This window comes from Nylanderia fulva, unplaced genomic scaffold (assembly GCF_048542155.1).
Source record: "Nylanderia fulva isolate GAGA-0341 unplaced genomic scaffold, ASM4854215v1 Scaffold4, whole genome shotgun sequence".
NCBI classification, from domain to species: domain Eukaryota; kingdom Metazoa; phylum Arthropoda; class Insecta; order Hymenoptera; family Formicidae; genus Nylanderia; species Nylanderia fulva.
The window spans coordinates 6827776-6852623 of record NW_028190476.1 but is presented as its reverse complement, the minus strand read 5'-3'; the positions used below and the strand labels follow the sequence as shown (position 1 = coordinate 6852623).

The following is a 24848-nucleotide window of genomic DNA, read 5'->3' as shown; positions in this document are numbered from 1 at the left end:
GCTTTTGTCACTTTGACGAATGGCTTTTTATGAGATATAATTCAACATACTTGACGTAATCAAGTTGACGCAAGAACACGAATATTAATAATTCAATGCTAATAAATATTTTCCCGAAATATTTTTATTATTAATATTTTTTATAATATTTATATATTTTTTTATGTAATATTTTTATATATTTTATATTTTTATTTTTATAATACTTAATATTTTTTATATTTTTTTATCATTAATATTTTTATAATTAAATGTTTGATATTATAATTATCTTGTGGAGTAATTACATGGGTTTTTTATCCAAGTAGTGATGGACATTTAAGCAGAATTAAAGAAAAATAGACATGGAAAAATTAACCTTTTTCGCTAACTTTGAACATTCAGTAAGAATGGAATATATTTCTCTGGCTATCCTTTAAATGTAATAGAGTATAAAACAATTTTAAGAGAAAAATGTCAGAAAAGTAGAAAAGTGTTTAATAAATTTTGTCATCGTTTATCCACTAGATGAAAAGAAAACCTAACTTTCTAATTTGAAATATCACTAGTTTTCTATCTTTTCTCTGATTTTTTTTACTTTTTTTAAAACTCTTCCGTATTACTTAATTTTTCACTTCAAAGAAGAGAGAGATGAATATGTCAGTCGGTTAAAGAAGTTGAATAAATTTAAGAGTGGCGCTGGTTGAAAGATCAGAAGAAGTTTCGGCTACTACAAATTCTCCTCACAGTGATATTCCAACAGTGCAGAGTCGTCAGTCGAGTTTGGAACGAAGGTCCTAATTAAAGTAGAGCAAATGAGGCCGGCGGCGACGACTAATTGGATCGGGTGAGATGAGAGAACGAGGAGATTTTGCGCTCGCGAAAACTCGATTACGAACAACATTCGCGATCTCAGAGATTAGATCGACGAACTTGAATTTATCGATAGTAATTGTCGATTATACACGCGTATAACTGTATAAACATAACGCTTGAAAATTCAATGCGACACTAGTGGTGGTCGCGTGAACTATCATAAATGGCCGTCGCGAATATACATATCTAACATTATCTTCTTATTATTTGACAAATTAATTAATAATGTTTCAGTGATCACATGAGATTCTGATGTCAAGGCACTTATCTGTAGACATAAGGAATATAAATCTATTCTTTCTTGACTTTTCATAATTACACCGCACATAATAATTATGCCGGAACTTATAAAATTCTGGCCTTCAATCATATTCCTTGATAAATCGTATTAGCTTTTGTATAATCACAGAGTGTGTCTAGCCACAATGACAACATTTTTTTCATTGCAAAAGTTAATTTTTACACTTAAACTATTATTGTTGTATATTCGCGGCGGCCATATTTGTTTTGCTCCAGTGGCGCCTCTCTTACCGCGGTGGACGTTTTTTTCGTTAATAGCATGTTTTGTGTAGATGTTTTGCAAAATGTTGAGTCTCTAGGTTAAAATTGTCCTGGAGAAATGTTTCGTAATTATTATGGAGAGAAAAGATATTTCATATTTACATCTATATAGAATGTTCAGTGGAGTCAGAATGCCAATAAGAAGTCGATGTAACTTTTCGAACTTCAAGATGAGATACCTTTAGCACGACTACGTCTCAAATTAAAATTCTTTTGAAGAGCAACGTCTGCTACGAGTTAAAAGTTTCGTTACTTATTTGCTCCCATGAACCACCACCAATTTATGAAAAAAAGCGTTTTCGACTCGTAATATAACTTATTATTGTAAGGAAAAATTTATTTTAAAATGTATCAATTGTTCTGTCTTCCAAATATAAACACTGTATATTTTGTCTTCCAAGATGACGATTTTGACTGAATAGTGACTTATTTTAAGGAAAACGTCGCGTACATTTATTATCATCCACTTATATAATTGATACGAATTCCATCTTTAGAGAATATAACAAAAGAAGATCCTCGAGAATAACATTGAAGCTTTTGTAGGATTCGTCGTCATTCTCCGCTTTTAATTTGCAGACGTTTTCATCGCGTGACAATATATATGTACAGGGTGTCCCAGTGAATCGTTGATTTACAATAGATTCGTGACGTCATTTAGAGATGATTTTTTCTTAGCGAAAATGCCGAGGCACTAATAATTTTCAAATTAAAAGCAATTGAAGTTATAAGCAAAGTTGGTAAAAACAGACATGATCAGCATAACAAAACTATATTCCTCAGTTAATTTCAGGTATTTTCTTTTAACGGAGTTTTGATTTAATAAATATTTAGTAAATATTAATAAATATTTATTTCAATACTGCCTAATAAATCATTTATTTGAAACAAATAAATATTTATCTGTTTCGAAAATAATTTTCTTATAGGAAATATTTTTCACATCAAATCAATATTTGTCAGTTTCAAATAAATGATTTATAAGGCAGTATTGAAATAAATATTTATTCGAATTCAATAATTTTTTTTCAGTGTTTATATAAAATACCCCCATTAATTTACACCAAATAACACCTTTCCAAATTTTCCCACTTATTTGGAAACACCCTGTATATACATACATATATATAGAGAGAGAACTTTGTTCATTCCCTTAAATCCGTTCGCTGAAATTGACCATTAACGGCAGTTCGCTTGTTACTATCATCCTTTCTCCCATGACTTCCCTTTTCTCTCTTTCTCTCTCACACTTTCATTTCGACACTATCTTTTCGTATATCGTTTACTCTCGCTTCCATTTTCGCTCGAAGCTTTTTGCGACTTTTGCTTTGCTTTGGCGTATGGCACAAGATCGTTATATGTATTTCGTATAACGGCACTTAAGCACCGTCGTAGATGGAATTATGCTCCTGCTCATGAATAGAAATTAATTGAATTCTAAGATAGAGCGGCTCATTTACTCGAATCATTAACATCGGATAATGCGTACAGATATTGTACGATATTTTTGTGGAAGAATGAAAATTTCGACTGACTAGAACCCTCATCTTAAGTATAAATTAAATATTATGACAGATTGTCGCGAATAAAATGGCGCAGAACCATTAAAACAATTATTTTTGCATATTTAATAGAAAAAAAATAAAATAAAAAAAATTAAAAAATTAAGGAAAAACAAGAAATAAAAAAAAATTTGTTGAACAGTGAAAATTTCGACTGACTAGAACCTTAAGCATAAATTAAATACTATGACAGATTGTCGCGAATAAAATGGCGCAGAACCATTAAAACAATTATTTTTGCATATTTAATAGAAAAAAAATAAAATAAAAAAAAAATTAAAAAATTAAGGAAAAACAAGAAATAAAAAAAAATTTTTGTTGAACAGTGAAAATTTCGACTGACTAGAACCTTAAGTATAAATTAAATACTATGACAGATTGTCGCGAATAAAATGGCGCATTAAAAAAATTATTTTTGCATATTTAATATAAAAAAAAATACGAAAAATTAAAAAAATTTTTAATCATGCTCCTCCTATCTGAAAAAAATTCTGCGGACGCTCATGCTTGGTTTGATGAATTATATCACATATAAATGTCAAAATAGTCGGAATTGGTTCATGTACGAGCCATATTAAACGTCTCAGAGATTATCAATTGGACGATAATATATCAAATCGAAGGAGAAGCAGCCAGACGAATCGATTCGATCGGCTTGAACACGCGAACGATTTTACTGTGCCGTAAACATCAGATATTACAAGAACTTTCGGTTTCTCGAACGAGAGAGAAACGTTCTGCCAAGCGGAAACAAACTAATTGCTTCACCAAGTAGCTCGAATTGCTCGTAAATTTTATCACTTGTAAAGCTCCGTTTATTCATCGACGAATAAAGAAAGAGTCTGCTTTTTGTTAATTCGTTCTTAATTGAAAGTTAATTGTTGGGTTAATAATTTATTAATTTATTGTTAGCAAAAAGCGTCGCTGTCGAAAGTCATGAAATAAACCGTTCCTACGTCACTCTTCTCTATTTAATTTCCAATTTAGCGAATAACAAAGTCATACAATCGTTGTTTAATTAATGATGGAAACTTGGCGTTATTTTCGCGCGTCAATGTTATTATTATATTATTTCTCCTCATATTACGTATTGCTATTTAATTACCACAGAGTAATCATCGATGAAATGAGATATATGAATATGTATATCAAAATAGCAAATGAGATTGTTACGTGGAAGAATGCATCGTTTATTTTAAAGCTCGTATAGAAACGTTGATGAATTAAAGTTCAAAATATTGCGTGCGTGTGCAAACAATTAGAAGAGGTTTCCAATATACAGGGTGTATCTAAATAAGTGCGAAATATTTTAGGAAATGATTCTTTGTCGAAAATTAAGGGGGTTTCTCATATCACTGAAAAAATGATTAAATTAATACATATTTAGTTCAATATTGCCAAATAAATCATTTAGTTGAAACAAATAAATATTTATTTCTTTTGAAAAGGATTTTTTATTCAAATAAATATGATTAGTTTCAAATAAATGATTCATTTGGCAGTATTGAAATAAATACTTGTTCGAATTAAATCAATTTTTTTCCAGTGTATAAACTTATAAAAAATTAAATTTGGTGGATATTTTTTGTTTCATTTTTTTAATTTGTTCGAAATTTGAGAAAAAAATAGAAACTTAATTTTTACCTCCCTCTTTAAAAAAGTGTAACTCCTCAGGGAGGGATATAAAAGTATAAGTTTATATAAGAAACCTCCCTTAATTTTTGACAAAGAATCATTTCTCTCTCCTAATTTTTTTCGCACTTATTTAGATATACCTTGTATATATATACGAAATTTTCTCTTAGAATTTATCCTGAAAATCATGAAAGAATTTTAAAGAGTTTCTCTGATTAAATATTTAAACATATCATTAATAAAAAATATTAATAGTAAATTTTACTATGTACATAGTATTAATCGAACATATTTTATGTCTTATTGTGGTAGATATTAATATTTTTATTGTAGTAAATATTTAATCAGAGAAACTATAATATATATATATATATATAATTCTTCGTGATATACTTTGTCTTATGTTACCACAAGTCGTAATAATTCTGAACATATCGTAAAACGACAATTATTCTTGTTAATTATAACAATACCTAGTAATCGAAGGCATTTGAAAGCGCTTTAGCAATATCCTCTTTAGATTCTCCGCATAAATGAACTTCAGGAAACTTTGCCAGAAAGTTATATACATATATATAGAATATAATACATAGTTGATCTCATATAAACTTGGCTAAAAATTTCAGCCCGAAAGTTATTATTAACTGATAATTAATTGATAGAAGAAAGTTTGAAATTTGTAAAAAATCTCAAATAAAGTTCACTTTCTACATAATACTGCAATAATATTATTTGATATACGCCGGAAAGTTGATGTCAAATTTTCTGATCTAAGCTCGAATAGAAAAAGTTCAGCTTTACTATAGTTATAGCAAACTCGATGAGATTTGTTCGACAAACTATCATTTGTGGTGAGTTCGGGGACAGTCGGCCTGTTTGCAAGAAACGACGGAAAATAAATTGCGTCGCAATATTCTTCCCGCATTTCCTAGAAAACTTGATGACACCCCTGAAAACTTTACCAAGATGTCATTGTTCAGCTTCGAATGCGCATATTCTGACGTGCTTCGATCGAGAACATGCTTATTGAATGAACTAATGAGCGGAAGTATAAGAGGAAAGCATCAGAATGAAGAAAAAAATTATTGGAAGAAAACCTTTCAATTAAAATTCGAGAAACTTTAGTTTGAATAAACAATCAATTGCCGTGTAATTTTTGATAATTTAAGTTTTGTTTATTTTATTTTCATTTATTTTATTTATCTCATTTTTTATTTGAATTATTTATTTCATTTTTTATTTATTTTATTTATTTCATTTTTTATTTATTTTATTAATTTCATTTTTTATTTATTTTATTTAATTTCTATTTATTTTATTTCATTCTTTTTATTTTATTTGAATTATTTGTAAGACATGTTTTTTCGGTAGAATTTACATAAAATGTGCAAGAAACTTATATAAGACATATCCTTAATTTTCTTATTTTCTTACTAATAGATACTTCAGATATTTTTTTATTTTAAACTTTTAAAATAAGATCGTGAACGCTAAAGCTTTTATTAAGTGATCGAATAATTCAATTAATCGCAGTTCAAAGTTAATATTAATTTAAAGTTCATTTATTACAATGTTAATACACGCTTTATCTGATAATATAAATTTTATACAATAACTGATTTTCGAATATTTAGGCAAATAATTTATTGAAAAATGTATCGAGAAAAAATGCAAAATTGCATTTCACGTAATGAAGAGAGAATGCGATACAAGAATGCGCTAAATTCAACCAGCAACATAAACTGCGTATATTTTGCATCATAATTTGCGTTTCCAAAAATCACTTAACGAATTTAAAAGCAGATAATACATTTATACACTGAAAACAAATTATTGAATTTAAATAAATATTTATATCAATACTGCCTAACAAATCATTTCTTTGAAACTAATAATATTGATTCGATATAAAAAATATTTATTTCTTATAAGAAAATCATTTTCAAAACAGATAAACATTTATTAGTTTCAAATAAATGATTTATTAGGCAGTATTGAAATAAATATATTGATTTATGATGCAAATACTCATTACAAAAATATTTGTTTATAAAATAGAGAAAAAATTATTGAATTCGGATAAACATTAATTTCCATACTGCCTTATAAATCATTTACTTGAAACTAATAATATTGATTTAATGTAAAAAAATATTTACTTATTTCATTTTTTATTTATTTTATTTATTTAATTTTTCATTTATTTTATTAATTTCATTGATTATTTTCATTATTTAATTTCTATTTATTTGGATTATTTTATCCTTTTCAAAACAGATAAATATTTGTTTCAAATAAATGATTTAGCAGTATTGAAATAAATATTTATTAATTGAATAATTTTTTTCAGTGTGTAGAGAGAAAAGTTTCGATTAGCATTTCGTGACAATTTTCCTCTTCTTGACGTGCTGATAAGAAAACCTATTATTAGCATCCTTATTGTGTTCCGAATACAAAAGGATTCGCGCGGATGGTTTGCGATATTATTACGATATCTAGGATATTTAAAATAGCGCGCGAGAATATCATCATCTGTAACATCAATTGTTTCTATCTGTGAACTCTGGAATAAAACTTATTTTATGAAATTCTAAACGAGAAATGTTGAATAATTGCATTGAAAATGATGTTTCATCCCTGCTTGCCCAGATTTAATTATTCAAACTCGTGTGATAAATAAGTACAACGAAAGCTTTGGTAGTTGTTAAAACACGGAAATTACTTTGTGCCCCGTTTTAGTAACAAAAACTGGGACAACGATTATGTGGCGATATGTCAAATGAAACTAAAATTAAGCTGCTTTGCACAGTTGCTACACGTGTGCGATAAATGATTACTACAAACTTAAAATCAAACAAATCTGACAATTGCATGTCAGCTGAATGACAATTGAATCCGTGACTAATGAAATATACCAGATAAATTTGACTTGCGAGAAACAACTTCTAAGCAATTGATCAACTGCTACATTATATACTTGCACGTACTGAAAAAAAAAATTTAGTTCTTATAAGTATTTATTTCAATACTAAACATATTTTACAAATAATCCAAATAAAATAAAAAAATGAAATAAAATAAATAGAAATGAAATAATGAAAATAAAAAATGAAATTAATAAAATAAAGAAAATAAATAAAAAATGAAATAAATAAAATAAACAAAAAATAAAATATATTTAAAAAATTTAACTCTTACAAGTATTTATTTCCATACTGTTAAAATAAATCGTTTAATTTGAATCTAATGATAATTTATTTGATTCTAATAATATTTATTTGATATGAAAAATATTGATTTGATATAAGAAAATCCTTTTCGAAACAAATAAATATTTATTTGTTTTAAATAATTGATTCATTAGACAATATTGAACTAAAGATGTATTAATTTAATAATTTTTTTTCCGTGCAAGAATACAAAATCTAATTGAGATATAATGGAATAAAGAAACCAGAGAAACTCACTTCAAAAGACAAAATAGAATTTTTGCGTTCTTTTTGCAGACGCAACGAATATTTTCTGCACATTTGTATTTCTATTTTTAGGAGAATAAAAATTTGTAAATTCATATCTCTTTCTCGAACAAAGGAAAATTTCTGCTTGTATTCATATTCTCTTCATATCTAGCTGTTATGCAATAATCAATAAATATTTCGTAATATTCATTGCTGTTGGTGATTAGGGTATGGTCCCTTGCGACTATGTATAATTGTTAATTTATCATACTTAATGGATATATTATCCAAAGTTTGCTAGTTATTCCTCGTAAAGTTTCCTGCAAATAAGCTTATAGTGTTATATCAAATTTGCCAAATCAAAATTCATCAAACTGTATTATTTATTAAAAAAAGCTTTGGCGCTGACAGCATTAAGCTCCTTATCTTGAAATATTACAATATTCTTGGTGCATTTTCCAATTTTAGAAACACAAATTTTATCCAGGTGAAATATAGATTAAATGAAATATAAATGAAATATGTGGATTATTTGACATAATTAAATTGAACGTATAAAAGATAGAGAGAAAGAAAAAAAATATATATTCTTATTTAAGTTAGTGTAATCTATAAAGGATCAATTATATTTAATATAATTACTATATATATATATTTAATAAAATATCGATGCTTAAATTTTTGCTTATTTAATATAAGAAGCGCTAATCTAAAATTTATCAAATTACTAATTTAAAAAATGTCTATATTAGTCTAATATTCAGATTCATTATTAAGTTTGATCAACAACAGACTATTATAATTTAAATAATAAATAAAAAATAAAATATAAAGATAAAAATAAAAAATAATAATAAAAATAAATAAATAAATATAATAAGCGCTAATCTAAAATTTATCAAATTACTAATCTAAAAAATGTCTATATTACTCTAATATTCAGATTCATTATTAAGTTTGATCAACCATAGACAATTATAATTTAAATAATAAATAAAAAATAAAATATAAAAATAAAAATAAAAATAAAAAAAAATAATAATAAAAATAAATAAATAATTTATTTTAGCGTAATATTATATTCGCAATTAGTATTCTCAGTTGTCGAGAGCTTCATCAAAATTCGCGCAACCTGTTTATCCAGAATATAAAGGGATATAACGCAAGTCGAAACATTTTCGCGAAAATTCTACTTTCTACGTCTCTCTCGTTGGCGCTTGACAATTCACTTAACAAAGTCTTTAAATGTTTATCTTCGTGCAAAGTTGTTGCGAAGCTGCATAAAAGGCAAAAAAAAAACAATAAAACGGTGCATCACGGTTTCACTCCAACTTGTCAAACACGTCACATTGGTCGAAATTCATACCGACCTGGTAAACTGAATAACTAATGTAAAACTTTAGTTTGATCGCGAATGTACGGACCCTGGATCTTTTCTGTTGCTCCGGCTCATCCGCTTGAATTCGCCGGAACATCCGTATAATGAAGCAAGCGGAGAAACGTGCGGTTGGCAATTGCGAGAAATCCCGTGAGATGAATATAATTCCATCTTTACTATATGAACTAACAATGTTACAGAGTAAGCGTGGTATTGTGTCGAGAAAAAAAGAAACACAAAATTAAGCAGGATTTTTTGTAAAATGAACGCTATCGCACAAAGTATACCGTGATAATACAATTTTCTTTGTTTGAAATTGTTGTTAGTAAAATAAATATTTTTGCTCGTTAATACGTACATTCGTATAAACATTGAATAAATTATAATTTTTTATTTAAATTTGTTTTTTCTACACCCTGAGATATTGTAATTTATTCGATGAAAAGAAATTAAATTTTTATTAGAGAGAAGAAAAATGTGAGAGATTTTTACTCCAGTAAAATTAGACTTTGATTTCATAAAAATTAGGATCAAGCTGAATTTTTGTGGAGGCCTTTATTTCGATGTTCTAATGAAATCCTGAAAAGTATCCTTAATTTCATCTAGGGCGTTTTTTATGGGGGTAAATTTTAGTTTTTTGCCATTATATCGAAAACTATCAATTTTTCGAGAAAAATAGTTATTATTAAAATTGTAGCTTGTAAAATTCTCTACAAAAAAGGTCATTGTACTTTTTTTCGTGGAATTAATCGCTTCAAAGATATAGAGCGAATTAAGTCTGAAAGAGAAAATGTGCACACTACTATATAGACATATAACGATTATACCGCGCGTTTTACTCAAAAACAATTAGTTGTACAAAAAAAGTATACCGACCTTTTTTGTAGAGAATTTTATGAGCTACAATTTTGATAATAACTATTTTTCTCGAAAAGTTGATAGTTTTCGATATAATAGCAAAAAATTAAAATTTATCCCCCATTCAGCTTGATCCTAATTTTTATGAAGCTTTACCCTTTTCAAGTCTAATTTTACTGGAGTATTTGGTAAAAAAATGTGTAGAAAAAATCTCTGTATAAAAAAAAATAAATTATCTTTAGTAAACTTAAATAAAGTTTGAGTTAATGAATTAGCTAGTTATTCAATTTTAGGATTTATTAGAACTAGGATCTATTAGACATAAATAGCTCCATCACTCTCTCCAACGACATCATACATAAATCATAAAGTTAGCGTTCCGGTTGGAATATTATATTACGTATGATTGGATATAAATTACAAGTCAAACTAAAATCGTGTCTTGTAAATTGAGCCAGGTCTCTAGTTTTGTGGATATAATACTCCTCGTGGTAAATGTATATGCAAACGTATCTGCTTCAGTGGTGTTCCACGACGCGAAGCACTTTGGTTTCGAAATTAATGTTTTCCGGCCCCGACACGCGCTCTTCAGATCCATAAATTTTATTCATCCCGTACGTCCGTTTTATCTTGCTAGTTTTATAAATATTTTAATAATCAAAGCGGAACAATTTTTTCTAAAGAATTATTTTCATGCAAATAACTACTTTCTCGTCGACATCGTCCATAATATTACATGCATATATGTAAGCACATATTATACATACTGGCGCAATAAAAAAAAAAAAAAAATATATATATATATATATACAGGGTGAACAAAATAAAGCGTTACGAATTTTTATCTTCAAAAATATTGTTTCTGGAAAAAAAGTTTGAAATAAAAGTTGTAGAATTTCGAGGAGGAAAATAAGTTGGCGCTACTTAACTTTGTTCACTCTGTATATATGTAATGTAACTTTTTTATATAACTGATTGCGCCGGCAAAAAGTCATGAAAAAAAGATACACGCGTATGCGTGAGACGCGAATAAATTGATAAATAAACTCATAATGTACGGTTTATAAGCGTCTTATATCTCTTCTTGTAGGTCGTTATTAATGTGCACGCAGATAGAGCCATTGTTCGATAATAATGGACCACGACTGGAACATTAACCGCCCCGAACCGTCCACCCATAAACTAGTTCATATCATCCAAGACTGTAAACGTCCGATGCTTCAGTAAACGGCAATAGGCAAGCCTATTCAGGTGCTAAATTTTCAAGCTCAATAGCCCCAGGCTATTGAAATGTTTGCTGAAAATTTAATGACTTTTAGGAATATCGACAGATTACATATGCGGCTCATACATTAGGCTAATGATCAAAAATATCATCCTTACGTATATTCTTATGTTTTTATATTTTTAATAATAAATTACATGACTTCATACGTTTCATTAAATATTTTATTATTTTATAATTATACAGAATGTTTTTCAAATATATGTCAAAAATTTATGGGGTGATTTCTTGAGTCATTTTATGAAAATTTATTTATTTTTACATAAATATTATTTTTATCTATTTTTGCATAAATATATGTAAAATTTATTAATTTACATGGTGTTCACAAAAATTATTGAAAATGACTGATTGATTGGTTCGTTGGAAAAAATTCTACATTGAAAAAAAATTATTAAATTAATAGATATTTGTTTTTTAATACTGCCTTATTAATCATTTATCTGAAACAAATATTTTTCTGTTTTGAAAAAAAAAAATTCTTATATCAAATAAATATTTTTCATATCAAATCAATATTATTAGTTTCAAATAAATTATTTATAAGGCAGTATTGGAATATTTATTCGAATTTAATAAATTTTTTTTCAATGTAGAAGTTTTCCGTATTAAATTTTCGAAGAATCATCAGAAATATAAATTTTCATAAAATAATCCAAGGTATCACTCCTTGAATTTTCGACATATGTTTAAGAAACACTGTATATATTTTAATATTTTATTATTTAATTCACGCGTTTCTTTTTTTTGATAAAATTAGAACTGTCAAATTATTGTTCTAGACTCCTTTGACATTTTAGGCTTTGCTGATCTGCACTGAGAAATGCTCCGAGTACTCTCATAAGTCACACGTCCGTCTGTAAACGTCGGTTCCTCTCCAGGATTGGATGAGAATGTTAAGCCGGCGATACAACAATATCGAGCTTCATCTAGCGCGCAGCCGGGAATGCAATTTCAAGGTTCCTCTGTACCAGCTGTACTAAATCTAGAGAAATTGGGCTGCTCTGCAAAATGTCCTGACCGCAGTGGCTTATGTTTTGCGACTGTGCGGAGTGAAAATACATGCAACAAGGGACAGAATTAGTTTGCCCTCCGTTCTTGCCGGGAAATTTTAAGATAAAAACAGAATAAAATCGTAAAGCAGATATTTATATTAAAGAGAATTTTCATAAAACTTTTTCTTGTAATAAAATCTAACTTTTCTTTATTAAGATCATTAAAATAGTCAGTATTAAATATCTCGATATAAATGCATTTTGAAAAAATTGAGGACAAAGATAATTGCAGCATAATTTTAATTAATAATTAATGAGAGGCAAGAAAGTTGAACGTAAGCTGGCTACACAAATTTTAATCCGCTTAATATCTTTGGGTGCATGACCTTTTAGTTATTTGTTTTTAATTTCTACATTATACAATATCTTTAAAAAACCGCATATAGTGTACTTAATCTTAGTCTACACACTGTAAAAAATATGTAAATATATTACATAAAAATATGTAAAATTACATAATAAATAATGAAAATGTATACATTACATAATAATGTAATTATTTACATAATAACATAAAATTACACTGTAAAAAATATGTAATATATTACTTAAAAATATGTAAAATTGCATAAATAATGAAAAAATGTATACATCACATAATAATGTAATTATTTACATAATAATGTAAAATTACACTGTAAAAGATATGTAATATATTACATAAAAATATGTAAAATTACATAAATAATAAATGTAAAATTACACGATAAATAATGAATATATGTATATATAAATAAATAAAAACGTAGATATTTGAGAATCGCCAGACAGAATTTAAAAAAGTAAAACTCTTCTCTCGACCGCACTGGCAAATATTATTTATTAAATCACAACGTTTCGACCCTTCTTTGAGTCCTTATCAAGTGATCTAGATATACATAGAGAAGAAATACAGTACAGAGATTAATACAATAAAAAAAATCACTTCATTTAACAATATTACAAAATAATAAAAAAAAGCGAAACATACTTGTAAAAATAAAAATAAAATTATAATTTTAAGATGTCAAGAACGAATATAGTGTCGGTTTGACAACACGTCAAGACTCTTAGACGAGTTATGAGAGACTGTCTAAAATTCGATTGATATCGCCTAAGCTATTAACATAAGGTAGTGAAATCAAAGAAGATTTATCAACAATATTTCGCTCATTACTCGATTCATTCATGTTTCTGTGTTTTAAAAAATTAATCCTTTTATTAACCCAACGATCAATTACATGTTTAGGAAAGCAGTTATTAAATAAAATCTGTTTCACGATATTAATATTCTCGTCGTAAAACTGGTCATTAGATAAGAGAATCGCGTAATCTACAAGATTAAAAATTGTGTTCATTTTATATTTAAAAGGGTGATTGGAAAAGAAATTCATATATCTGTTCGAATACGTGTTCTTCCTGTACCAATTTGTTACAAGCTTTCCATTTGACCGAGAGATCGTTGTATTCAAAAAATTAATACATCCGTCTGATTCCGTCTCATATGTAAAGGTTAAACGGTGGTGATAATTATTAAAGGTATTAATGACTATATGTATATATAATTTCATTATTTTTCGTGTAATTTGACACTTATTATTTATGTATTATAATTTTACATATATCTTTTACAGTGCAGAATATCTATTTGTAAATTAACAACGAGACACTTGCAGCTTATGCTTTATCGAAATTATGCCAACGCGATGCGGCAGGAAAGCAAGCAAACTATTGCATGAGTGAAGCTTAACGCAAGTATGGCTCCGGGCTTTATTCCGTCAACGCCTTATCGAGAACACAAATACGTCGCCAAAGAGAGAAGGTATGCAACTACGAAACTTGCTAACTCCGTTAGATATAGGGCCCGATTTAATCTCATAATCAGAAAATTGTATATCAAAACGTAAACTGGCGCTTCATTAAGTTTACTCGTCATATCTCCAAGCGTGATCGTAATTACTCCGAGAAACTAATTAGCGCGCGTCGCCATTTGTCAACGCGATTTGTCATCGTTTATTGCCTCGAAATGAATCTACTGTGATTATTCTAAATTGTACAATGGAAAATTCGAATAATGAAACGTTCTAGGATGTGCGCGTCATCGTGTAAAAATAAGCTCATGTAAGTAATAGACACTGTAAAAAATGTAAAATTACATAAATATGTACATAAAAATGTATTACATTTTCATTACATATTTTTTACATTTACATATTTTTATGTAATATATATACCATAATAATTTTACATTATTATGTAATGTATACATTTTCATTATTTATGTAATTTTACATATTTTTATGTAATATATTGCATATTTTAATTTTACATTATTATGTAATGTATACATTTTCATAATTTATGTAATTTTACATATTTTTATGTAATATATTACATATTTTTTTACAGTGTAATGCTTGTAAAAATATTATATATATACCAATCATTTTATACTTGTGATTTTGAAACAATGTGGACGCATTTGGAGAACTATAAATTTTTTCTTTAAAAGAAAAAAATCTCGATATTTTTAAATCCCGATATACTTCTCGATATTTCTTTTTCGACATATAGATTTGTAAAAAAAAAAAAAAAAAAAAAACACATACTTCTGCACGAGATAGATAACGCAGGTAAGCGATGATAATAATTTGAACTTGCGAAGGAGACAAAATTGGGTGTTCGAATAGCTCGCAAACGGAGTAGAGTCTCGGCGTTTAAGCCGATATATTTCTCGAAATTGAGAAGCACTGTTAAAGTCGATAAGGTTCGATGGAGAGGCAAGGTCTCAGCGCAGAAAAGTATTAGAAAACCTCGGAGCTTTAAGCCTAGCTGGCGTCGTGCCAGAGATTATCCCCATGCGCCACCGTTCGCTTTCGAGACTTCATAACCACGAGGTGAGTGAAATCGCAGATATATACCAACATGCCATTCGAACCCTTCCGATCTGTCTCTCTCTCTCTTTCGCTCTTTTATACCCACCATATTTCCGGCGACCCATCAATCTCTCGCAAAACACCATCTCTTCCCTTCCGTCAGACAAGATGGCCACTTGATGGCCGATATATTCTCCCTCCGACCTCCCTTCTCCATTGTACTTTTTCTTGCAGTTTCATATTACAACTGAGCCAACGGAATTTTCATTATCGTTTGATAGCCTTTCATGCACACAGCCAAGTTACATATTTTTTTTTTTTATTAAAACACGACGGTCTATTTTATAGCTCAGTCTGCACGATTACTTCGATTTTCGAGTAATATGTTATTATATGTTGTTATTTATTTCTGGAAATTTAATTTTGTATAAAACTTGTCTCTTTATGATAAATAAAAAATTGCCACTAATTAAGATTATTGTGTAAAAAAATTCTAAAGAATAAGGAGTATTTTTTTAGGGTAGGTTTAAATGCACGATTACTTCGATTTTCAAGTAATATGTTATTATATGTTGTTATTTATTTCTGGAAATTTAATTTTGTATAAAACTTGTCTCTTTATAATAAATAAAAAATTGCCACTAATTAAGATTATTGTGTAAAAAAATTCTAAAGAATAAGGAGTATTTTTTTTTAGGGTAGGTTTAAATGCACGATTACTTCGATTTTCAAGTAATATGTTATTATATGTTGTTATTTATTTCTGGAAATTTAATTTTGTATAAAACTTGTCTCTTTATGATAAATAAAAAATTGCCACTAATTAAGATTATTGTGTAAAAAAATTCTAAAGAATAAGGAGTATTTTTTTTTTAGGGTAGGTTTAAATGCACGATTACTTCGATTTTCAAGTAATATGTTATTATATGTTGTTATTTATTTCTGGAAATTTAATTTTGTATAAAACTTGTCTCTTTATGATAAATAAAAAATTGCCACTAATTAAGATTATTGTGTAAAAAAATTCTAAAGAATAAGGAGTATTTTTTTTAGGGTAGGTTTATAAGTAATGGATTATTCACGATTTCAGCTTGTACGAATAATGGTAAAAAAAAATGATTTATCACTTTCTCCCCCATCTTTCTCTTACATTATCCTATGGGAAATGAAACGGTCACTCGATATCACAGATATATCATCACTTTCGCTGACATTCCGAGATCTTTTTACAAGATGTGCTATGCGAGGGAAAGACAACATTTCCGTATATGATAAGGTATTCATTCCATTACCTCAAACTGAAACACGCATATTATAATATCAGTAATGTATATAATTTTTTTTCGTATCGTTCGAAAAAATAAACAACGCTTCTTGTTAATAACGTGACTTTTGTTCATCGCATGCCATCTCATGCCGACTAGATCAAAGCGATGATAACAACATTTTATAAAACGCTTAACATTCTAGAATAATTGATATAACTGTTACGTGTGTTTGAATTTATCGCTATTTTATTCCACGGAAATTTCGATCGCGATAAATATTTAAAATTAATTCAACATAGATGATGAAAGACTAAATTCCGTCACGCGGATCCATCTTTCTCTCTTATACGTGACAGCACACAAAAAGTAAACCGAAACGCATGAAATGCTTGTCACATGCACGTGTATCTCGTTACCTTTAACTAATACGTTATCACGTGACAGTTGTTCGATCTAACACTTTCAAATCTGGGTCAGGCCAAAGAGATACCTTTGGCCCGCAATGTCACTGTCAATAGCGTTCAAAAGTGTGTTCGTAAAATGACACGTTGATAAAAAAAAAAGAAAAATTAGTTTACAAAGTTTAGTGGTTTAAAACAAGTTTGCTCGGAATTACACTAAAGAAAGATTATTACATTCGAATAAATATTTATTAATAATATTGATTTGATGTGAAAAAAATGTATTTGTTTCAAATGAATGATTTATTAGGTATTGAAATAAGTATTTATTAATTTCATAATTATTTTTCAGTATAGAATTATATGTCCACATATCGAAAAAATTTGCTTATGGAAATCAAATTGAATATTTGAATAATAAGTACGTTATCAAAAATTGATCGCTGCAATTGAAAATTAAAGATAATGTGCGAATGATGCTTTTCATGCATTGTTTAAAAAATGTTAACTCGGAATTGAATGATTATACTAAAAAAAAATTATTAAATTCGAATAAATATTTATTTCAATACTGCCTGATAAATAATTTATTTGAAACTAATAATAATGATTTGATGTGAAAAATATTTATTTGTTTCAAATAAATGATTTATTAGGTATTGAAATAAATATTTATTAATTTAATAATTTTTTTTCAGTATAGAATTATATATGTACACACCTTGAAAAAATTTGCTTATGGAAATTAAATTGAATAATTGAATAATAAGTACGTTATCAAAAATTTATCACTGCAATTGAAAATTAAAGATAATGTGCGAATAATACTTTTCATGCATTGTTTAAAAAATGTTAACTCAGAATTAAATGATTATACTGAATAAAAATTATTAAATTTGAATAAATATTTATTTCAATACTGCTCGATAAATAATTTATTTGAAACTAATAATATTGATTTGATGTAAAAAATATTTATTTGATATAAGAAAATAATTTTCAAAACACAGATAAATATTTAGTTGCTTAAAAAAAAATTATTTATTAGGTAATATTAAAATAAGTATTTATTAATTTAATAATTTTTTTCAGTGTAAAATTATACGTCCACCAAAAAAATTTGCTGATGGAAATCAAACTGAATTATAATAATAATAGGTGTGTTATCAAAATTTTATCGCTGCAATCGAGAATTAAAGACGCAATGTGCGAATAATACTTTTCATGCAATTTCTCTGGATAGCCTACTTGCCTGGAAAAATAACGAGCAACAATGACTTCTCGTTCGCAAAGACAACGCAGTGCAATGTTTGATTTTATAAGAGGTTCTCGTTAAAGTAGTAACGTAACAAGCGTAAGGATTATAGACAGGATTTTTTTACCAATACGTGTTTTACTTACGCGAAGCAACCTTGTGTCTCCCAGTGTGTATCAACTACACAAATCATTCGGCATATCAATATCGTTGTATAAACAACAACGCGTGTATTTTTATTTTTTACTTTTATTTCGAAGAAAGGTTTATCGTTTTATTTCTTATCTCTAAAAATTATCGAGAGCTATAAATTCAAATAATATGCACTCGATAAATACGTTGCGACACACGCGCGACAATATATAATTTTTGCTTAATATAATTTCAAATTTGCATATAAAAAAATGTCAGGAAAATTTTATCGAAATTAATTTTTCATTGGAATTTTTCATTCGAGCATCGCGATGTTATATTCCGACGAATAATCGTTATCTATATATGCAACGTTACAAATATATTAAAATATTCCTCAAGCGGATAAGAATTATGATTAATTGTTATATCTTTTGATCGACCTCTACTAGCTACGCGATGATACGATCGCGTGCAAACATCCACAAAGCCGAGGAGAGCGGGTCATCGAATACAGCTGTTACATTAGACGAAAGGTCGCGGTGCAAACAGCGCGATAATCGATTAGTTATATCGCGCTCGACGTGACTGTGTATGCGGATCCATCCGCATTTGATAAAAAAAAAAGAGAAAAAAAAAATAAATCGAGTAGCCGAAGCGAAACGTAGATTACAAATCACGGTGTTGTTTAACCGGGACGATCGATGCGACTCGAGCGTATTCAGGCATGATTTCATTGATAAATTCTGGCGGAAGCAAATGTGCGGAGCGGCGAACGAGATAACGCATCATCCTCTCTCGGTACATTACGGCGGAATTTCCGTAATCTGACTCGGCAACTTGTACCTGAGAGAGGAAGCGTCTGAGATAGGAAGCGCGCAAGTTGTCTAATGCAAAATTGATTAATTTTCTGCATGTAAATTTCTCATATTTTCGCATCTCCTCCCCAAACGTGCTCTTCGATCATGAACGCGAAAATCCGGTCTAGTGACAATCGAAATCTGGTCTAGTGACAATCGAAATCTAGTAGCAATCGAAAAATTGATTAATTTTCTGCATGTAAATTTCTCATATTTTCGCATCTCCTCCCCAAACGTGCTCTTCGATCAGGAACGCGAAAATCCGGTCTAGTGACAATCGAAATCAGGTCTAGTGACAATCGAAATCTAGTAGCAATCGAAAAATTGATTAATTTTCTGCATGTAAATTTCTCATATTTTCGCATCTCCTCCCCAAACGTGCTCTTCGATCAGGAACGCAAAAATCCGGTCTAGTGACAATCGAAATCTGGTCTAGTGACAATCGAAATCTAGTAGCAATCGAAAAATTGATTAATTTTCTGCATGTAAATTTCTCATATTTTCGCATCTCCTCCCCAAACGTGCTCTTCGATCAGGAACGCGAAAATCCGGTTTAGTGACAATCGAAATCAGGTCTAGTGACAATCGAAATCTAGTAGCAATCGAAAAATTGATTAATTTTCTGCATGTAAATTTTTCAAATTTTCGCATCTCCTCCCCAAACGTGCTCTTCGATCAGGAACGCGAAAATCCGGTCTAGTGACAATCGAAATCTAGTGATAATAAAAAATCTAGTGACAATCGAAATCTGGTCTAGTGACAATCGAAATCTAGTAGCAATCGAAACATTGTTCGGTATTTTTTGTTGAAGAAAATTCATTTTGTATTTCATCAACGATAAAGTGTCATCGTTTTGGACAGCTCGTCGACGAATAATGCATTTCTCGATCGATTTAATCGCGAGAACGACTATAATGGATATCGGTACTCGTGTTGCGGGGTGTTAAAGGATTAATTATATTGTGATTTATCAGAGACACACATGTGTGCTCCGCACGGTGACTTTTAAATTATACATATATCGGAGTTAAAACTAATGGCGTGTCATGCTTGCATAACATAGCGTTATAAATGTATAATTAATAAGAATCTAATTTGATTTAATTATAAAAAAACATGCAAGAGAGATATTCATCTCTTGTTCATATAATTCAGTATAAATAAGTGCATATTTTTTTAATAAAGATTAAAGAAATATGAGTGTGTAACGATAGAGTAATATACATATATATATATGTATATATAAAATTAACGTACATAAAACTGAGATTTAAGATAAATTACTGCGATCGTTGAGAAGATAAATATAATAATACATTCCTTGTTATACTTTAAATAGAATATGACAAAGGAAATATCTCTCATTTTATCATATAAATCCGGAGTGTCCTTTGAAAGAGCAAATCGTATCTAGGTCTTAAATCCGTAAGGCAATTATCAGTCTCTTTCATCAAGTCCGATAAAATAGATCGTGCGATTGCATTCGAGTTACGCGGAACTTTCAAGTATCTTCTTGTTTCCTTTCGTAATATCAAATGTTTCTTTTTCGTCAAATGTTTTGTTCGGTTTGGTCAATCTGCTTAAGAAAAAGTACTATGCGAATATAGATTGCAACGTTGTAGTTTATCTCTCAAAGGAGAAAAGCTTCATCTATATATACATTATTATAATATATATCAATTCTTTCATTATGAGTATCACGAATTGTGAAATCCTTTTCATTTTAATTTAAAAGAAATTAATTATATATAAAGAATTTTAGGATTATTTAGAGACGATTTTTCCTCAGCGAAAATATCGAGGAAGGTCATTATTTTTTGTATGCTCCCAATTTTTGCCATCATTGTAACTAAATCTTAAATTAAAATTTTATTAAGTAAACTCTATCTAAAATTAATTGAAAAATGTGATTTTAATATTTTATTTACACAAGGCTTAGTTTACAAGAATGCTTTTATTTTTAATAACTTATAATTCAAAAATTATTGGTACATCGACATTTTCACTCAGGAAAAATCATTTTCAAATAATCCCAAGAATGTGTTTATAAAAATTTTTTCGCCAGTTCTGAAACACTAGTAGTTTTTTGAATGCTGAATCTGGTTTCAAAATTCCAGATGAGAAGTCATTTTTTGTTGAACAGTGTAATATGTGAAATAAAAAATCAAAATGCGCGCGAAAAAAACAAAGATTTTTATTACAATTAACCAGAGGTATAAATAAACATTAACTATTCGCTTCTTTAAGAAATATAATAAAAAATCAGCTTTTCTTTTTTATCCTAAAATATATTATATATTTTATTTTTTTATACGCGAATATTGATTATAAAGAAAGCCACTTTTTCTCGTATTGGCTCTTCACAAAAATAATCAAAGGCTGGAAAAAGATATTAAAAAAATACTAAAACAGGATGTCCAGCAGACTCAATTAACAAAATTTCCTGACTTTTTCAGATTTTCCAAGACCAGAAATTCATTTTCTCCCTGACTTTTTAGTATTATTTTTTCCAAATATATAATTTGCATATATCTATATGATAAATCAATTAAACTATAAACTATTAAATTATTATAATATATAATATATATATATATATATATATATATATATATATAATTATTATATGTATAATTTATTATATATATATTATATAATTATTATAATATAAATAGTTAAATAATATTATATAACTATTAATTAATATGTTAAACAAACACATGAATGTGTTAAAAAATATTTAGAAAAAAATGTTAACGGGTACCGTTTTGAGCAAGAGAACACAAATGTTTCTACTGTGCAGTTAACGTGCGAGTTTACCTGAACACGCGTCATCGGCGGCGAGACCACCAGGAAGATCCTCATCGCGGCCTTGAGAAAATCATCCTGATTGCGATTGGTCGTTTCCTGGAGAGCGGCCTCGGATATGCTGGAGCTGTTCTGTCCCGTCTTCCGGCGCACCTTGCGCCTTATGCTGCCCACTAGCTTTCTCCAATCCTGTCCGGTGCCGCCGGACGACGACGACGACGACGACGCGGTACCGGCACCACCTCCGCCCCCGTGGCTGGCCACCGCGGCAGCATCCTGCGACCTCTTCGAGGGGCTTAGATCGCGGCTCGCCCGTCGGCTCGGGGTACCCGCGGACGCGGACACCGTGCTTCCGCTTCCGGTCCCCACTGGTACCAATTGATCCTGCTGCTGCCCGGGTGATGCTCCCCCAGGTCCTCCTACGACGAGGGTGCAATCGCCGCCGGGACTCGTCTTGTCGCCGTCGGCTTGGCGACCCGATCGGCCGGCGCCTCCGCTGCTCAATCGCCGTACGAGACCGCGGACGAGGCCGCTCTTGCGCTCCTCCTCTGGCGCTTCCACTCTCTGGCTTAGTTGGGCACCGATTCGGAGAGAGATCGCGACAGCCGGCACCCGACAACTGTCCCTCTTTCTTTTTTTTATTATTTATTTTTAATTCCCTATTCTCTCTTTCTCCTCTCGACGCGCCGTATAATTTTGATGGAGTGTGCTTCCCGGTCGTAAATTTGTTTACAACCTGCCGCCGCGAAAAACATAGAAGCCGAGGTATATGTCGCTACTCGACTCGAGCTATTCGTGTACTATCGTTCCCTTTTTGCCGTGCATCGATTAAATTTCCACTGCGTAGTTGGTTCTTTTGAACCTTTGCTGTTATTTTATTTCCCTTTTTTCAGAACCCACTCTTTCCTCCGAGAGACATTTGTCATAAGGGTGTTTTTAAGCCGCGGTAATTTGCACTTTATATGCGTAGGCAAGCTGCGATGATGATTAAGCCGATTGTGGCGACAGTGACGCGTTGTTTTCGAGCAATTTCAATTTGAAATGCCTCGTCGCGAGTTGGACTCTAAACAAACACATCTCGTTGGCTTTAAAAATACGGTGTTCCCGCTAGTGCAGATAGTGGAAACGCGGTATGTTTCTTCACCAATATCGCTCATCCGCTTTGTAGGCTCTTGCTTTTTCAGCGTCCCAATTAGGGAAATTATTATATATATATATTGCTCACAATCTGAAATATTTGGAAAGGGGTTTTTCTTCCCCCACGCGACGAGATGATCAAACCAACTTATCCTTCTTTTTCAAAACGCGTTCTCGCCGAGCAAATATTCCGCGGAAAAACTTTTCATTCTCCACGTCAAAGTTCACGTTCCGAAGATTACGGCCAGCTAACTCGGGAGAGAGCACGTATTCCTCTCCCGGGCTCGTTTCTATGAGATGTCACGTTCCCACGTCGCCTCGCACAAATGGAAGGTTACATTAGGCGTACGTGAGGGAGCAGGTGGTTCCGCAAGTATCGCGATCGCTCGAGCGAGGGATCGATTTCCGGGGTTCTCGACACAGCTGTCAACGAAGGGTTCCTCTTCAGGCTCCTTCGCTCAAATCATTGAGGTTTCATCAAGCTTGAAAAACAAATTGTATATTATTGTTGCGTTCTTTCTTTTATTCACAATAAAGCGCTCGAGCTCCGCTTTCGTCGGGATAGCTTCGTGGATTCACGTGCGCGTTGATCTCCGAAAGTGAGAAATCCGGATCGACGCGCTATTCTTGATTTCGCGATATCACGTGGATATCCTGATGTGCCGTGCGTGGGCTGGCACGGCGAGCAACTTTAATTGAAATTTCCTCAAGTATGGAAGCCGCGGCCTCCGCTCGCAATCGGATTAGTCGGGGAAGCCCGATTTGTTCGCCCGCGGAACGAACAAAGCTCGACTATCGCGCTCTCAAGGATTTAATTTTCGGCCTGCTTTTTTTTTCGAGTTTATTAATGGCGCGAATCGGGCCAAGGGCGCTGAAACGCGTCTCGAAGGGTTGCTGTATCCTTCGAGTGATCGATCGGTGCTTCAAGGCTCGCCGCCGCGCCGGTGAAGAAACAACTTGGCGGGATCCCTCGGACTTTCCCGCCGAGAAATCGATCGAACGTTTCGCCAGTAATTATATCATCCGCTTTTTCGGCAGCGGGATATTTCTCGATTATATCGCGCCTCTCTCTTGCTTTCTTTTTTTGCTTTAACTCTTTGCGCTCTTTTCTTCAATGCAGGGGAGCGCATTATTTAATTTGCGACGACAGCCCGATGTAATGCCTGGTATCTGCATAACCAATCGATCGTGTCTATTAAAAAGTTTATTACTAAATTACGGAATGAGAGACACACCTGATACACGAGATGCAATTCCGATAAAACGGCGGAAAATCGAGTCTTGCAGGAAATATACAATGTTTTGCAACTTTTGCATGTGCATAGTTAATGATTAATAACCTTGTATATTCTTATATATCTCAAAATTTGCGTGACATATAATATTATATAAAAAATATATATACAGGGTATATCTAAATAAGCGCGAAAAATTTTAGATGATTCTCTGTCGAAAATTAAGAAAGGTTTCTTATATAAATATATG

General features: G+C 30.4%; 1 protein-coding gene across 8 annotated transcripts in view; it reads right to left on the bottom strand.

Annotated features, from left to right (window-relative positions):
• Positions 1-24848, bottom strand: part of LOC114937813 (pleckstrin homology domain-containing family G member 5) — a 193269-nt gene that overhangs the window by 66511 nt on the left and 101910 nt on the right. The window contains exon 2 of one of the 8 annotated variants that reach the window (XM_029311458.2): positions 22239-24533. The exons of the other annotated variants lie outside the window; for them this stretch is intronic. Within the exon in view, the coding sequence (XP_029167291.1) occupies positions 22239-22283 (45 nt within the window). The 5' untranslated portion in view covers positions 22284-24533. The remainder of the gene's footprint in view (positions 1-22238; positions 24534-24848) is intronic. 8 annotated transcript variants of the gene reach the window in all.